The sequence below is a fragment of the Schistocerca serialis genome, chromosome 6 (assembly GCF_023864345.2).
Source record: "Schistocerca serialis cubense isolate TAMUIC-IGC-003099 chromosome 6, iqSchSeri2.2, whole genome shotgun sequence".
Lineage (NCBI taxonomy): Eukaryota > Metazoa > Arthropoda > Insecta > Orthoptera > Acrididae > Schistocerca > Schistocerca serialis.
Genome location: NC_064643.1, coordinates 316,378,932 through 316,398,061, shown reverse-complemented (window position 1 = coordinate 316,398,061; position 19,130 = coordinate 316,378,932). Strand labels below are relative to the sequence as shown.

The 19,130-nt window shown below is 37.2% G+C and overlaps 1 protein-coding gene across 5 annotated transcripts in view; it reads right to left on the bottom strand.

The window, feature by feature from the left end:
• LOC126485133 (poly(A) polymerase type 3-like) overlaps window positions 1–19,130 on the bottom strand; it is a 186,432-nt gene that overhangs the window by 121,409 nt on the left and 45,893 nt on the right. For all 5 annotated transcript variants that reach the window (XM_050108777.1, XM_050108780.1, XM_050108779.1 and 2 more), the window contains 3 exons: window positions 14,134–14,392; window positions 10,232–10,336; window positions 6,013–6,163 (listed from right to left, as the gene is read on the bottom strand). In XM_050108777.1, coding sequence (XP_049964734.1) covers window positions 6,013–6,163; window positions 10,232–10,336; window positions 14,134–14,392 — 515 coding nt within the window. The remainder of the gene's footprint in view (window positions 1–6,012; window positions 6,164–10,231; window positions 10,337–14,133; window positions 14,393–19,130) is intronic.

The window sequence follows — 19,130 nt, the reverse complement described above, 5'->3', positions numbered from 1 at the left end:
CTGTAGTAGAATTATGGAACGTGTTTTATGCTCAAGAACCAAATATGGCTCTTTGAAGAATGGAAATTGCCTCTATAAAAATCAACATGGATACAGCAAACACAGATCTCGCAAAACTCAGTTCCCTCTGTTCCTCCACGAGATCCATAGCATTGTAGACAATGGCACTCAGGAGACGCTGCATTCCTTCACTTCAGGAAGACATTTCACACCATCCTGCCCTGCTGTTTAGTGAAAAAAATATGAGCTAACCAAGCATTGGACCAGATTCGCAACTGGACTTCCTTGCAGACATAACTCAACACTTTGCTCTTAATGGAACAAAAACAACAGATGTAAAGGTAATTTCCGGAGAAACTCAAAGACGTGTGATAGAACCATTATTATTTACAATGTATGTAAAATATACGGTAGAAAGCAGAATAAGCTGTTTGTGACTGTTTGCAGATGGTGAGATTGAATGTAAGAAAGCAGTAAAACCACAATACAAAATCGATTTGTAGGATCCTACAGAGGATCGATGAAAGGTGCAGGTTTTGGCAGTTGACTCAGAATGTAAATAAATGTAATATATTGTGCATACAAAGGAAAATAAATCTGCTGCTGTTCAACTAAACTACTGTTGACAAATTGCTGAAAAATGTACCTACTGTAAAATACGAGGAGCAACTACCCAGAGTGGCCGTAAGAGGAATAAACACATTACACAAATAGGAAAGTGGCTTATAATGCACATGTTCAACTGATTCTTGAATATTGTTCATCAATCTGGGGCCCTTGCCAGGTAGGATTAGTAGACAAGATAGAGAAGATCCAATGAAGAGTGGGATGTTTTGTTATGGGACCATTTGGTCAGTGTTCTTCAGAGATGCTCAAAAAATTCCAGAAGCAGACATTACAAGAGAGGCATTGTGCATAATGGAGAGGTTCACACTTGAAATTTCAAGAGAGTCAGTCAACATATTACTTCCTCTCACATACATCTTGCAAAATGACCACGATGAGAAAATTTGAGAAATTAGAGCTTAGGCTTACCAACAATCATTCTTCCCACATGCCATTCGCGAGTGGAACACTGGTCAGTCAGTAGTACCAGCAGTACCCTCTGCCACACTACATCAGATGGCTTGCAGAGTACTGAAGGCAGATGTGGACCCAGATAAAATTTTTGAGTTCAGCACAGCACACTATAGCACACCACAGAAACGCCTCACCAGAAAATTTAGTAAAGGGAGGCTAACTGTTTTATTATGTTGTAATGAAAGAGGAACAGAAAAATTGGTGCCATGGATAACTGAAAAGGCAGAGTCCATGATGCTTTAAAAATGTGTTGACATTTCCAAGTAAATATATGTCTAATGTGAAAGCTTGGGTAACAACAACTACATCTGAACAGTTCTTGCCTGACTATGATGCAAGGTTAGGTGTTAGAAATAGGAAAATCATCTCGTTTATTGACCACTGTGCTGTGCGTCCCCAAGATACAGTGATCTACGTGATATAAATGTAGCGTTTTTCCTCCCAGCTGCACAAACCACCCTCACCCCCTCCAACCAATGCATTATAAAATACCTGAGACAAAAATTCTTGTACAGAAGGGGCTGGCCTGTCTTCATAATGGAATGAAAATGGTAATGATCTTGGACATTACACATTTTTGAAGAAGTTCCTTGAATTCCATGCAAGAAATCACAATTTCAAACTGCTTCAAGAGAGTTAGCTTTCTTCAGAGAATACTTCTCACCAGAAAACGAAGGAATTGCAGCCGAACAGTGGCAAGAAATAATGGAGCAAGATGAAAACTGACTATCTTAATTTTGATGACTATGTTGAACAAGAAAAAGGTGTAGATGTCTGTCAATCTGTGATAATTGATGAAGTGTAGCTGGAGCAAATGGCAGAGAAACAAGAAGAAAGTGAAGACAAGAATCAGAGCCTTTGCCCATTCCTACAATATCATATGCTACTGAAGCAGTGGACACAGTTAAGCAGTGAACATAGTTAAGCATTGTGTGTTGAGTTTTGAGGTCGACAAAGGAGTGATGCGCCGCATGGGGCAGCTGCGCGGTCTAAGACACTTTGTCACGGTCAGTCTGGGCTTCCCTTATCTCTCAATTCCTGTCAGAGCTGCCAGTGGTAGTGGCCATATGTGTATGGGATGTGCTTGCTTGGTTGTGTGTGTGTGTGTGTGTGTGTGTGTGTGTGTGTGTGTGTGTGTGTGTGTGTGTGTTTCCTTTGCTGAAGAAGGCTTTGACTGAAAGCTATAATGTGTAACAGTCTGTCTGTCATGTCGGTCTGCAACTCAACGGGTCATCTTTACGGTGAAAAGGCCAGTAGGCATAAAGTCTGAATCAGAAATTAAACAATGGAAAATCCAGGCTGGAATGTAACAATATTATGAAAAGGATAGTTGCTACTTACCATACAGTTTAGATGCTGAGTCAGAGATAGGCACAATGAAAAGACTGTCACAAAATAAGCTTTCGGCTGAAAGCTTATTTTGTGCCAGTCTTTTTGTTGTGCCTATCTCTGACTCAGCATCTCCACTATATGGTGAGTAGCAAATCAGAAATAGCTGATGCAAAAGGTTTTATTGTTTTAATGGCTTCATTTGTGGTCCACTATGATGATCCTAAGCCCCCCTCTCCGCAGAGTTAAGCTTAAGTGGTGAGGGATAAAAATGTACCCCCAAAAGGGGGGTATTGTTGTGGTTTTATACTTGTATCTAGTGAAGGACTCACAGTAGAGAAAACATGGTCCTATTAAAAGATGTAAGGCATTAAATTTCGCATTGAATGAGACCAGAACACGTCTTTCGGACCAATCGTTCCCATACTAGTGCTCATCAGAGTTGGATAAATTTTACATATTTTTGTTTTAACTTCTGCTTTTTGGTAATATCACCTAAAACAACTCATCTACCAATAAAGTGGTCAATAAAAAAGTTATAGAGAAATGAATTTTGCATTCTATGAGAACAAGAGCGAATCTTTTTGACCACTCATTTCCGTACAGCTCCACCTTAAATTTGGACCAACTCACATTGATTGTGTAGGTTGTGAGTAGGAGTAGAGAATTTTTTTGTTGTTGCTTAAAGAATTATTCTGTTATGTACTGGCACCTATCCTCTCTCTCTGTTTGATGCAGTTGGAATGAGGAAGACTCGCAAGTCAGTGTTATACGACTTGTTCACACCAGTGAATCAGGTCAACCTGGAAGGAGCAACTTTTGTCGTTGATGGTAGATTTCTTCCCTACTGGGTTGTGTGAAAGAATGGTGAAACATTCCAACTAACCCTAAGGAAATATGCTGACTGCCTAAAATGACACTATAGCCCAAGTGCAACACACGTGGTGTTTGATGGCTACCCAGAAGACTTGTACACCAAATATGCTGAGCGCCTCTGCTGAAGCAAACCAAACAATACTTCTGAGATCACCTTTACAGAGTTAATGTTGGTGAACATGACTCGGGCACTATTCTTTTCCAGTGACAGAAATAACGTGTGTCTCATAAGCTTGCTTACTGAGAGGCTCAAAGGAAAAGGCTGCTCAGTACAGCAAGCTATTGGAGGCACAGATCACCTGATTGTTGCCATGGCCCTTGAGGTATCACTGGAGCGTGAGAAGTAGTTGGTGAAGATGCTGATGTTCTTATCATGCTCAATGCCTAGCCACATCAGCAATTATATAATTCTCAAAACCTGGAAGAGGAATGACACCATCAAAAGTATTTGGTCCCAACAGCTTCAAACTGGCAGACGTCAGAAGGCCACTCATATTTCTCCATGCCACAAGTGGCTGCGACACAAATTTAGCACTCTTCAGGCAGAACAAGAAGATGGTCAAGCTGTCTGTCGAAAATAAGTTTCTTCTAGAAGAAATCAAACATTTCTTCGAGCATGCCATTCAAGCAGAAGCTACTGCCAAAGCTGGTGTACGACTTTTAACAAACCACTACGAAGATAGGGCACGAGATACTTTAGATAAATTGTGATTCAACCTCTTTTCCAAAGCCCTTGTGAAATTCAAATTCAACCTGACATCCATACCAATAACATCTGACACAGCCCAGCAACACTGCTTGAGTTTTTACCTAAAACTACAAATGTAGTTACGACACCAGGTGGATCTCCTCCTCTGGGCTTGGCAGGCTTCAAAGTCTGGTCTTGACCACATTTTTACTTTCACGAAAACAGCTCTGCAGTCTCTTCTCTCCACAATTTTCTGCAAATGCAACAAGTGGTGTGAGATGGTTGTGGGTGCCAGAAGGCTGGGATTAACTGCTCTTTGATTTGTGCCAATTGGAAAGGGAACTCCTGTGCTAATTTCCCCCAACCAGATGAAACTGAAAAACCAGATGCTGACAAAGATCTGGAATGCACCTATGGGGAGACAAAAATTACAGACTTTGAGAATCTGAGTGGTGGGAGCAACAAATTCCCAATCGAAAATTACAGACTCTGAGGTGCCGACTGATCCAAAAACAAGCAAGGGATTGACGCCTGTGAAATTTGTGAACCTACCTATTTTTTCCTCATTTCATCTTCATACCTTTATCCACAATTTTTCTTATCATGAAATATAATCCTCACTAATCGATTTCAGAGAACTGTGTTTCTTATCCTGCCTCCATCTTCGTATAAGTGGACCTCATCATATTCTACATGAAACCATTTCTTAATATTATCTTTTTATATATGTTACACTTTTAATATTTTATTGTACCACTATATTTACCAAGTACAAGACTAGTACAAACGAGTACCATATTACTACATTTAATATAGTGTAAATAACAATTATTGCAGAACTTCACTTTAAACAGTTTTCATAGATGGTGGGAAATGGTCCAACTTTAAGGTGGAGTTGTACGGAAACGGGTGGTCCAAAACATTCACTTTTGGTCTCACAGGATGCAGAACTTATTCCTCTATAAATTTTTTAGAGACCACTTTATTGATAGATGGGTAACTTTAAATGATATTACCAAAAAGCAGAAGTTAAAATGAAATTTTTTCATAAATATGAAAATTTGTCCAACTTTGATGAGCACTAGTCTGGGAACAGGTAGTCCAAGAAATGCAAAATTCAGTGTCTACAGCTTTTAACAGGACCACACTAACAATACCTGAGCCCTTCACGAGACATAACACTAAAAATAACAGAAAAAATTGTAAAAAACATCCATTTTGGGGGCATATTTTACCCCTATCACTTAAGCACGACTCTGCTGGGATGGGGAAGTTGGACAGTCATATTGGGCCACAAATGAAGCCATTAAAACAATATAATCTTTTGTAGTAATTATTTTCAATTCATCTACTTTTTTGCTTTAACGTTAGTGTAGCAATCTATCCTTTTCTCTCTCATAACTTGCTGACAGCACTTCTACCAGTACGGTTTCCCCTTATTCTTACCTTGTAGTGATAATAATGTCTCTCATTCTAAAATATGTTTGGGTTACTTACTGTTTGTGCCATATGTATAATCACTTAAGCGATTTGAAATATTCTTAAGATTTTGTTACAACTTCAACTGTTGGGAGACATTCCCAAGACTTCATATCTCTCTCTCTCTCTCTCTCTCTCTCTCTCTCTCTCTGTCTCTGTGTGTGTGTGTGTGTGTGTGTGTGTGTGTGTGTGTGTGTGTGTAAAGGGGGGGGGGGGGGGGGGGGCAACATGTGCACAACCATGTGTGGCGGTGGTGGGGCACACTTGCTCCTTTGCTTCATACTCCATTCCTTTATCCCACGCCTATATCACTTCTGCCTTCTTTCCAAGCTTATTGTCAGTCCATGCTCAGTCTGCTGTTTTCTGCCACTTTCACCCTTACACTGCTTTTGTATGTAAAGATGTTCAGTTAGTAAACAGCATTACATGTATAAAAATACTCAATACAGAAAAGAAACAGCTTTTTTATAAATTCATGAGGTATGTTCTTAAAGTACTGAAAAAGTTATATTTCCCTTGAAAGTTAGGTCTTTAAAAGACAACATTTTATCACTACTCACTTTTCGCCCAAAGTTTTATTGTTCGAAGGGCCAAACGGAAGCTCTCAATATTTGGAACCAACCTAAGGATTTCATCAGTCACTCGGCAGCCATTCAAACTTCTCACACATTTTTGATCAAGATTTTTTAAAAGACAGTCATCTCTCAAGTCCTGTAACAATTGACACAGATAGAATTATAAATACACAAACATATAATATACACATCCAACACATCTACTTTGCAGATGAGTGAATATAGTAATTAGCATCTAAACTGGAAGGCTTAAAGGCCCCTTAAACTGCAAGATTTAAAGAGTGTCAGCCACTGTGAATTATTGTAGTTTGGTAAATTAAATGTCAGATACTAATTCTACCATACAATATTCACATTCAAACAAACGTAGCTGCACTTCTGTTAGTGCCTAATTGGTCAACTGTTCAGTCTATATTTACCCTATACCCATACTTTGGAATATACTACTATTTGGAGGACAGTACATAATGTATCATATAATTATTTTTCTCCCTTCTTGTAACATTCACAAACAAAAGCACAAATAATGATTGTCAGTAACCATTTGTAGAAACCCAAATTTCTCCAATTTTATTCTCATGATCATTATGCAGTAATGTAAATTTGAGGAAGTAATGCTTCTTGGAAAGTTAGCTCTCGGAAGTTTGAGAGTATGACTCTCCACAATGACTTTCTTTTAAAGTGCGTTATTGTATTTAGTTAAACACTGTTGTCACGCTCTACCCCCTCCCCTCCCCGATCTCGTCAAACCAACTTAATAATGGTCCCCTACCAACAAACAACACCCTCTTAATTTCACTGAAGCTCTGCATTCGCAGAATCTTCTTTAAATAACAAAACAATTGTGAGAGTATTTTTGTTGTGCCTGTATGCGACTCAGCAAAAAAATGGTTCAAATGGCTCTGAGCACTATGGGACTCAACTGCTGAGGTCATTAGTCCCCTAGAACTGAGAACTAGTTAAACCTAACTAACCTAAGGACATCACAAACATTCATGCCCGAGGCAGGATTCGAACCTGCGACCGCAGCGGTCTTGCGGTTCCAGACTGCAGCGCCTTTAACCGCACGGCCACTTCAGCCGGCTTGCGACTCAGCATCTCCGCTATATGGTGAGTGGCAACTTTCCTTATCATAATTTTGAAAACAAGAGATCTGTGTTTTACTAAGGCAAACAAATAATAGCACTATGTTTGACCAGTTAACTTTTATACCTTTTAAAAGGATTCTTTATAACAAATACATACATACTGCACAAGCTACTGCACAGAGCAATTAGCATTTCTTTGGAAGCTAACTGTAATATGCTATGCAGACCACCAAAACGGCTAAAGTTTTAGTTTTTGACTTCTATATTGATCACAGAAGTCACACACACAAAAAATCTGGGTCACTGTAATAAAAGTATACCACAGAGTGACTGCTTAGGAACGTTCCTTTATTAGCGCAGTGCATAGGTCACTTCCAGATGCCTCATCAGCTATGTGATAGAGAGTCTGAAACCTACCCATACTGTAACACACAATGTTTGACCATTGCAACTCAAAATGGTCCTTGATACACACACACACACACACACACACACACACACACACACACAGAGCTCTTAGGGATAAAGGAACCAGAATAGTCAATGGGTTAAATCTAAATCTAAGATGTATCCTGGACAGAGCCCACTACTTCACAAAACACTAGTTTAATGTAAAACTAAGGAAAAAAATATGTTACCTTTGATACTTACATCTCATTAAGAAAATGGTAAAAAGCTTTTACTGAAAAGGCTATTTTCAAATGGGGTATAGTTGTGAATTAAAACGCTCACTTTAAATTACAACATAACTTTGAATGAATTATCCTAATGATAACAAAATGAGATAGGATACCAAATCAAATAATTCATATTCAATCACATAATAAAATTATTATTTTATGCACCAAGTATTCTTACAGATGCCAACAGTTCCCACTGGCACAGTCTCAAACATTTAGTGACACTCTGATAAGACTAAATTAATACTGAATACTGAACCAAACTATAACTTAAAATACTAACACACATAGATGCAGTACAACAAGAAACCTTATCTTTTATTAATCACAACAGAAAACAAGACACTGCTTCACTATTTTAAACAATAAAATGTAAAATGGAATGCAAGATTAACCCTGGAAATGTTGTCTGCATTACCCGACAAAGCTAACTGATGATCTGGCAAGGCTGGCAAGCACAGTTGTGCTTAAGAAATGAAAACAGGAAAGGGACTTAGTAATAGCATACACTGCAGTGTTCTCACAGGTGGAGCACTGTCACACACTACACATCTGAACGCCAACCCCCTACGCAATATGGTAATTAAACACAGAAGGCACTTTTGTTTGACAATACTCCTCGGACTATCATTTTGCCAGTATTTACCCACAATATAATCTGTATGGATCCACATTTTGTCTAAATAAACCATAGGCTATTAAAATTCGTGCACTTGATTTTTTTTTTATAAAAATTGAATGTATTTTGTGTTTTTCAAAGAATCCAGTCTCATTCACATATAATATCTTATTTATTCTGGGCCCTTTTATAAACAAACAGCACAGAACAATTTTTCTCAAAAGGGGAGAACACAGGCTTAATAGTGATATACAGAGAAACCCCAATTTTACACTTTTCAAGGAGCTTTAAAAAAATAGTGTAAAATGCAAGAAAATATAAAACATAGGAAATAACTTTTTAAGCAGTAAAATTGCATATGGGTAGTTTATGTATCATATGTGTACATAACAGGCATCATAATACGTATCAGGGACTTGTTTATTATGAAATAAAGGTTATCTGGACTTTGTACTCTGTTTAGCCACAGGTGTAAATGGAACTGGTAACTGTTTGGGAAGTAGAAACATTTGACATAATCGATGTTTTCTGGAAAGCCAGCAACTGTGTCGTTCAATATTTAAATAATGAAACATGGCACCAATATTTTGTGCTATGTTTGCATATGAGTTGTTCTGTGTTTCTTGAGCTGTAGTAATCCTTTTGACGTTATAAGGTACTGTGCCTCACAATGAAACACACGAAATATGCATTTGAGGTGTCATGATGACCATGAATTTGTGCATGTGTAGCATAGACAGTTTGAAAATGGTTGTGACTGATCATGATACCTTAACTGGAACAAACCTAGTTACTCCCATCACCCACCACGCCGAGGAGAGCTTGGCAGCGGCAAGATATAAAGCACAAATTGTTCTGATTTTTCCCCAAATCAGATCTGTTGAGTAGAGTACCCTGCTGTCAAGAAACTTAACCATGTAACAATTCTAAACACTACTTGAAGGCCGAAGTTATGCCAGTGTAATTTTATACCACATCATTTTTTTCTCCATGAACACTGTCCCATAAAGCATAAATTGTGAGAAAATTAGAAGTATGTAAACGTAAAATTAGATGCAAATTAACACTGTGAACATAAGAAATTTGATGGGAGCTATAAAAATTGTCATAAACAGCAGAAAGACATTAATTCCGGGAACATAAAAACAAGGTCATACAGTAGTTTAATATGCCAGCACTCTCACACTAAAGCCATTCACCCTGTGGATCTTAGTACAGAACACATCATACTTGAAAAACAGAAGGGACGATTTTGCTTACGAAGCATTAAAATTGCACGTTTTTTTTCTGCATTGCTGAGACAGCCAACTGTATATGGTGTCAGACCACATATGTAAGGTCTTGGTTTCGATGCTAGCTGTGTGAGAATTTTGTTTTTGTGGGCATCAAAATACACTGGCATATATGAGCAAAATTAAGTCAGAAGATTACTGAATTTAGGTTAGATGCTGGTTTATTGCTACAAAATTACCTGCCGGTCTTGCTGAACATAAGTGTTTTTAATTAAAATAACACATCCCTATTTTAAAAATATAGAAAAATCTTGTAACAGCTGAAATCTTTCTATATGTGTCACTTGAGGTTTTTTGCCAATTTCTAAAATATAATAATAATAATAATAATAATAATAATATTGTAATACAGACGGAATAATCATTGTATACAATGTCATAAATAATAAATTAGTTACGGACATGGACAAGATGAACAAAAATCCAGTAATGTTTACTCATTTCATACACCTAATTCCTTACAGGATGAAGTCATAGATTAATATCAACATCAACAGTAGTTATTAAGCTATCAGTAAGGCTTACCATTGTATCGGGAATTTCTTTTAAAGCCAGTCTTGCAAATAACATATCTATTTCTATACCATCAAAATTCATTTTTATAACAGGAACAAATGCTTCTTCAACAGCCTGTGAAGGAGACAGACAGAACAAATAAGCAAGCAGCTTGACATTTAACATTTGTATAAACTTTTTTATTTTAAATGTGATGAGATCTCAAACATTAACATGCACTGACTGATGCCTCAGTGAATAGAAAACATGATACAGAGTATGTACTTGCAGTTTCAAGGTTGCAATAGCTTCAGGAAAAAAATAACAAACACTATATTGGTGCACACGTTAGAAGGCAGCTGCATTATATTTTCTGAGCAGAGAGAGAGAGAGAGAGAGAGAGAGAATACTTTGTGGTGTCACCACATACTACAGCCATTGCAGCCCTAATAACTGGTAATGCAGAGATAGGCGCCATACAACGCCACTGTTTCTTTTCGTGACTCTCCCTAGTGATATTTATGCACTTGGAAAACTATATCTGTTGCTTCTTGATGTAAAACTTATCATGTTTGCTTTATGTCACCCACAATGAGCACTGTAGTGGGTAAGTGACCTTACCGTACCTAAAATGACATGAAAATCAATGCTAAATGTTCTACTCACACCCTGAGGGGTGCACTACAGACACAGCTGAATGATGCTACTTCCTGAAGCATCAAACAGTACACTGCTTCTTGTCACTGCACCTTGCCCTACCACCCTTCTTCTTATGTGCACACCACTTTAATGATAGACTGAACTCAGATCCAGACAGTTACTGCATTAGATTTATTCATTCATCATGTTCCATAGATCTCAATTAGAACCTATACGAATGTGGAATGAATTAAGGTATACATTAAGAAAAGAACAAGAAATTGTACACACAAGCAATCACTATACTGTTTATGCTTTTAACAGCTACATATAATCCATTAAATTAGAAAGAAAGTGGCTACTTTGAAAAAGGTGTTTCCTCCTCGTTTATACCAGAAAACCATTTATCTGCTGTTTGTGGTTTACTATACAATGGCATTTCTCAACGAATATAATTACCCACACCTGCAAACAAGCAGTCCTATCTACAGTACATTACTACTAACTTGTCAGGTTGCTTTACAGTGAATATTGCTATCTGCCATGAAGCTAACATGAAGATGACAATTCTGTAAATATTTTTGTCCCCTCTCATAATGTTCAAAGCTGTACTCACATTAAGTAGACCAAAATATAAAGTCTTCAGGAATATTAAGATTTATATTCACTTTTCACTGTCCTAAATGGCCTTTGGCACAAGTTTCCTCTCCAATATTCATTTTGTTCCAATTTCAATAATGAAACAAGTGTTCTAGCATTATGATTTGATCTGAATTCATTTTTCAACCCTCTATATAAATTACAACAACGCTAAACAGCTTTTGGACTTTTCGGAACTGTGCGACTTGGATTTACAGATTAAGGCTGGGGACTGCCAAATGGAAACTTAGGATGGTACGAAACACATCTGTGAGAGGGCCAGCAAGAGTGGTGATGGTGGTAGTTGTAACAAAAGAGGTTGATGTGGTAAAGGTGCCATGCTGCTCCAACTCCCCACCCCCTCCCCATATCCATATATACTCCTTACTAGGAACCGGAAAAATCTTGGCGCATTTTTATTAAACATGAAGTAGCTTTAAATTCTGCCTCAATATGCAAAAATACCTGATATATACTATTTTATAGCAAATTGAATCCAGCTGAAGTATGTTATCAGAGATAGTTGAAAACAGCTATATTTTCTACATATAAATATGCAACCAATTTTCAGTTACTGGCATTGTACATCATCTAGCCAAGTCCAATTCGGAAAGGTAATGCGCGTCAGAACCGGTCTGTGTAATAAAAAGTACATAAACATTAACAACTTTGATGGTAAGGTGCCATGGCAATTGTGGGGGGTTGAATGGTTTATTTAAGACGGAAGCCGCACAATGCAACATAGTACTCAGCTGTGGGATCTAGCATTTTATAACAAAGAAAGACATTTTTGTTTGTTACTTAAGTTCAAAAGTTGGTATAATACAGATACTTTAGCATGGCAAATTAGGTGGCTGAAGTTCTGATCCATGGTAGGGTCACATACCACTATAGGTTCGGCCTACGCTATGTCATGAACAATACTCTGCCAACCCCAACAAGCAATTGCACAGTAGCTGTTTCCGAATGCTTTTTGTTGAGCTTTGCTCATTGTTTTCTTTTCTTATTTTGAAATGAATGAAGCGACTAATCCTGGTCCACCACGTTATAACACCAAAGGAGATCAGTTATACCTATGTCAGTACAGCTTTCACAGAATATGGGTGTAGGTTGCTTCCCTGCAAGAGGGAGGTGGGACTTGTTTCCCTGCACTGCTCCCTTCCCCTCTAGTGGTCAAAATTCTTGTTTGTTTATGCTCACAGCTGTTTGCCACTATAGGAGTATAGTGTCTGCACTCTACACTTTGTTTATCAACAGAGCTGAATTTAAAATAAGAGTTACTAAGTGCCTTGTCAGTTCTACCTGTGGCAATGTCAAGCATGGATTGCACAGAAATAAATGCCAACAAAAAGCCTAATTTAATATTCTGTAGATTTTGTAATTGTCAAATTGGGCAGAAAAAGCAAATAATTTCCAGAAACACCTTAAATCAGAGACACAGTCAATTCTCTTGCAGAAAAATGCTACTCTTTTCAATAGAATGATCATTTGCTGAAAGCTTAAATACAGCCAAACGAAGAAAACAAAGTCATTTCAGAAAAAAAGCTCTTGAAATTCTTGCAAAACCAAACATTCTCATCGAAAGTTCCCAATCTGCATATTATTATTATTATTTTTTTAAGTAGTCAATTTCAAAGAACAACAGCTTTGTCTGTCTTCACTCTTATAGTGTGACAACCTTTTTAGTGTGTGTGTGTGTGTGTGTGTGTGTGTGTGTGTGTGTGTGTGTGCGTGTCCAACGATTTTTTTAAATAATGGAGTTGTGACAAAAATAGATGCAAATTTTCCAAAAATAGAAGCAATATTTTCTGGTCCCTACCCCCTACCCCTTACTTACTCCTGCCACACTATAAGTTATTGAAAGGCCACCTCATATTTACATGAATACCTTGAAATAGTTAGTCTATATTTGCAATCTAGAAAACTTGGAATTAATGTTCCCTTACATACTGCCTCATTTTCCACATGTCTATCTTAAAACAATTATCCCCGTTTGCACAGAGTCTCGTGACTCATTACTGAAAAAATTTTTAATGGTATCCAATGTCTCTTATTTAGCACTTTTGACCACATTTTCTATGGCTCTCTCTTCCTTTGTTTTCCCTATCTAGTATGGTCAGACACAGCTCCCCATTCTACCTTGTTTTCCCCTTGTTTTACTCGTGTAGCCTCTGGATATTTTCCATAACCCCTTGGTGTTAATTGCAGCAAGGTCATTTGAATCTCCATAGAATTGTCCTACTTCTTCATCTTTACTTTCAGCTCACTGTGCTGTCAGTTTCATGGGCAGAGGCAACATTGTAACTAGAGCTGCTGAGTAGTAGCCTGTATATAATATGTTGGTGGTTTCTAGACTTTAACTCTTTATTTTACTTCCAGTCTTTTAGATCCCTTCCCTCTATCGATTATACCTTGTTACTCTACATTACAAAAACTGGGAAACAACAACAACAACATTTTGCAAATCATGGTTCTAGTTCAGTATGTCCACAGAACAGTTGCCAGCACACTGTGTGTGAGGTGAAAAGTGGTGTACTCTCCATGAAGTAGTGATTGTTAATACCAAAGAAGAAGAGCTGCAGCTATATAACATATACATACACACTGCATTATATATCCCTGCAACAATGAAAACAACTTTGTTCTATACTTACTCTGAGATCTGTGACTTCCTTTTGTTGCTTTAAGAGTTCAAAAAATGAAGTGAAATAATCGGAACGTTCGATGTGTCTTGGTGCAACACAAAGAGCATCAATATCAGCTCCTTTGTGATGTACACCTAGTCTATACGATCCGAATGTATATATTTTACCGCCCACTTGCTCTGCTACATTCAGAGGCATATTCCTTTTCACACTAGCCTCACAAATCCATTCCTTCACAAGAGAATTAAGTTTACTAAGAATTTCCATCCTAGAAAATAAAAACATAGAAATCAGTGACAACACTAAGAGAAATAGTGTATAACAGAGTAATGTGCTACCTGGAATAACATAAAAAAGTGACAGCACAAACAAAACTAATTTATCACAAGTCATCTCTGAACTTTTACTGTTACACTCGTAAATATGCTCCAAAATTTATTCTGGTAAATGCAGAACTTCTATGTAAGACACTGTTTCTAGATGGATGTAAGCCCAAGGATATATATTCTAAAAACAACATTACTTTTAATTTTTTTTAATATGGACCTGTCTGAAGCACAGATTTGTTGGCAAAAGATAAAAATTTGCACAATTATTTATTTACTGTCTGAAAGCAGTTGTGTATTAAGCATTCCACGAACCCTGTTGACATGAACAGTGCAATGTTATAAACAGAGAGCTCTACACTTTACATCTTTTTATGCACGTTCTCAAAACACTGGAGTACTGTCGCGAGGTCAGTGCTACTAATCAATGTTAAACAAAAATTTCCATGCATATAGGTGATACATCAAAGCAAAAACAGTCACTTGTAGTTCACACTACTTTAAGATTCTCTTGAAACTTGCTGCAAGAAATTTCTTGGATATCATTTAAATATAAGCCACCAACCAAACGGCCTTCACAGCATATGGCAAACTTTCAATATATGTCCTAGCATAAAAACCTCACTCAACAGTTTACACAGTATTGATAACAGAATCATTTTCACTGTTTCGGTATTCTGTATAGCGTTTTTATTATTGGTGACGCAGACTTTTATTGGATGGGCTGAAGAATGTGGAACAAAAAATTAAAATACAGTGAAATACTTTACTGGATGAAAATATGCCATTATAGTGTAACAGCCTCCTCCATCACTGGATTAAAAAAAAATGCTGTTGTTGAATCTGAGGAAAATAAAATTGGCAACTACAGCAGCTGGCATAGTCATCAGCCGAAAAATCAACAGAGAAATTATTCAAGCTGTTCCTTGGTTCAATGATAGCATGTGAAGGAGTGTGCATCCAAAACTACTCAAGCTTTGGCTAGCAATAAGCTACAACACAGATGAGTGATCAGTTTGTCTGTTCATAAGACAATTAGATTACAGTATGTACTATTCAGACACCACTATTAAGTACAATATAAAATTCCACAAAACACTTCAGTCCTTTCTGAGGTTACAATCGACACACGGGTAACACCATACAACTACTGTAAAACCATTAATTTTTATACCCACAAAAAACAGACAATAAAAGAAAAATATATTTAAAAACTACAGGGAATGTAAGAAAATACTTCGAAATTCAGAAAAAAACTAAAAAGACATATCTCATTTGCTAAAGGGTTTATACGCAAAATAATGACACTGGAACTCTGTAAATCAAATTATTTACACTATAAAATGAACAAATATGTGCATACCACTAGTCTTAAAAGGGACATTACTGGGGGGAAAAAACCCTAGCCTGAAGTAATTAAAACAATAAACGAAGTGTCATACACGTCTTTCACAACCACCTATGAAAATGTTTGGTTAAGTAGCTGTAAAGAAGTTGTTTGTTAAATAAAGTGCAGAACAGTTCACCACATGGGTAACATCTTCAGCAGACGATAGTGAAACAACAACAACAAATATTTAAATTGATAACATTAAAAATACTAGCACTTACAGCAGTACAACCTTCCACCAGTGGATTGAAGCACCTGTCTTCAGGATTGATACATATGCAAAACATTATTCTTAAATAAAATAATACAAGAATTCCTATTAACATTGGCAAAAACCAAGAATGTTTTAAACATACTATCAAACAGTGCACCGCGACTGGTACTACAAAGCCATAACTCTACAACACATACCCAAAATAGTTACAATTCTGTAAATATGGTATCTTGGGACAATGGAGTATGTATCTCTAATAGATGGATTACAATAGAGTGAACTGATTATCATTGAATGAAAATCGTTGAACACAACTTCCTGTTGGTGTAAGCAAGAGAAGCAAGATCAAATGGCCTCTCTCTCTCTCTCTCTCTCTCTCTCTCTCTATATATATATATATATATATATATATATATATATATATATATATATATATATATATATATATATATATATATATGGTTTTGCATCTGTAGGTGTTAGTTTTGCGTTCTGTCAGTTGTCAGTATTTTTTGCAGATCATCAAAAGATATTCACATTTGCCAAATTGCAAACAGAAGAGAGCACTTGCTTTCACCATCAGCTACTTCTCTGCATTTTTAAATAACAGTAATCCAATAGTCATGCTTGTTTATGTTAGCAATAAAGAGGTCTTGGCAGCAATTAAAAATATCAGATGTGGAAGTGCTTGTGGGAGCCAAGAGGTTTTCAACATAAAATAAAAAATAATGATTGGCATGAAATTACCAAAGTCATCAATTTTTCTCCTGAGGAGATGAGGAAGAAGATTAACTTCACTTCCATCCTTTGTTCAGAAAGGAATGTAGTACCTACACTGTGTAGCTGTGTACCTACATCGTCATTAACAGTACAAATACCACTATATTGTACGATGAACAGGTACATTCATACTGAACTGTTGCAGCTGTGAAAGTTAAGGATGACACAGCTCAGAAGGAACTTTGAGTGCAAGGACCATAAAAATCATTCATATACAGCAATGGAAATTGGGGTTATGTTATAACTGCTACCTTCTTAGGGTCCACAAGCACAACCACAAAAGAGCTGTTTCAAACTATTGTTTCAAGCAGATCATATTTTATCAGAAGTATTACGAAATTGTCTAAAACACACAGCCTGTTACTAAAGATATAGGGTTGGACCTCAAATCCGAAAAATAAAATGGTAATTGGTCAAAATAAAGATGAGACTGTGCCTGTGAACAGGTAATAATTTCTAATACCAAACGAAATATTCACAAAGAGCTGCTAATGATAGCCAACTGATAGCTGGAGAGCATACTTTCAATAATTTGACCAGTACGAATAAAGGCATGGCACATCAAGAACAAATGCATATGAAGTGTGAAACAGTAACTGACAATAAACAAGCAAAGAGGGTAAACTTCTGAAGCTTCCTAGCAAACAATTTATCTTTTTACGATGAGGAAGACAAGATGATATAAGGCGGGATGAGTCATTTATATTAACAGCATCCACTAGAAATTTGAAGAAGCAAGCAGGAGGGGAGACTACTCCTACTGGAATTTCTTTAGAAGTGAAGGTAGGTGTGTGTGTGTGTGTGTGTGTGTGTGTGTGTGTGTGTGTGTAGGTGGGAGGTGGCTGTGTAAGTGGTGGTGTACTTTAGCTCGTTAAAAGATTCTTCTTTTTTGTATGCCTATCAAGGAATCAATACTTCTACTACTAGGTATGCTGTCTTCTTTACTCCTAAATTATATGAACACTGCTTCGGCCAAGCTACAAGTGAAAATATCAACACAGTCCATACAAATCAGAAACCAGATCAAGATAATCAGCCTGTATGTGATGAAAATACGAGATTCAGGACAATGGACATTTAAGTAGCAAACTGAAAACATAATACAGTAAACCCCAACTCCCACAAGAACAATGTTATTTTTCCCTGCTTTTAATGAACCATACTTTAGAAAAAGTCTGTTTTTAAGGAATAAACATGAAACACTTTGCAAACTGAAATCTATTTTCTATGTAATACCTAATATGTTCAAGTGAGTTTCTGGTTTCTTTCCATTCCACACAGGTGGTATTTTTTGTCCAGTGGCACAGTAAATGGTCGCCGATTCAACCACTCTACACAAACCTAGATAATTGTCAATAACTCCACTTTGCTTCTAGCAATACTGACAGACATGTTGAAAGAATCAGAAATGTATTTCCATGCAACTTAAGTTCACGTGATCTGATGTCAGTCTCTCCGAGTCCAGGGAGCTTTCAGGCATGGAAAACACACACAATTTAATGCCATCTACCCATGCAGCACATTCAAAAATGAGGAAGCGTTCTTAAATGCTGAAGCTAACAATTTCTTTGGACCCAAAACAGAAGAAAATTCATATGTCTACATTCAATGATGTGGACAATATTCTTTTAAAGTTGTTCCAAGTATTGAGAAGTCAAAGTCTTCCTACAAGTGGAAACATACTGCAAGAGAAGATTCGTGAAACTGCTCTGAAGTTCGACCTTGGAAATTTCAGTGCACCGAATGACAGGCTGAATCATTTTAAAGAACACCATAACCTGTCATTTCAAAGTGTATTTGGAGAGTATAGCGGAAGTAGGATTTTTTACGAATAGGAAATTAGGGCACAGTGAAGCTACTGTGAACAGTTCAGCGACAATATTGTTATCAGATTTGACAGCAAACCAATGCAGACAATGACAGTTAAGATATGCACGCCAATGTCACAAGCAGTTAATGAAGATACAGAGAAAATATACGAGAATATTGAACACATAATTCAGTATGTACAGGGTGATGAAAATCTAATGATTGTGGGAGAATGGAAAGTGGTTGTAAGGAAAAGAACAGAATAAAGAGTTAAGATGAGTTGTTTTGGGGGAGGAGACCAGACAGCAAGGTCACTGGTCTCATCGGATTAGGAAAGGAAGTCGGATGTGCCCTTTCGAAGGAACCATCCCGGCATTTGCCTGGAGTGATTTAGGGGAATCACGGAAAACTTAAATCAGGATGGCCGGACACAGGATTGAACCGTCATCCTTCCAAATTCGAGTCCAGTGTGCTAGCCATTGCGCCA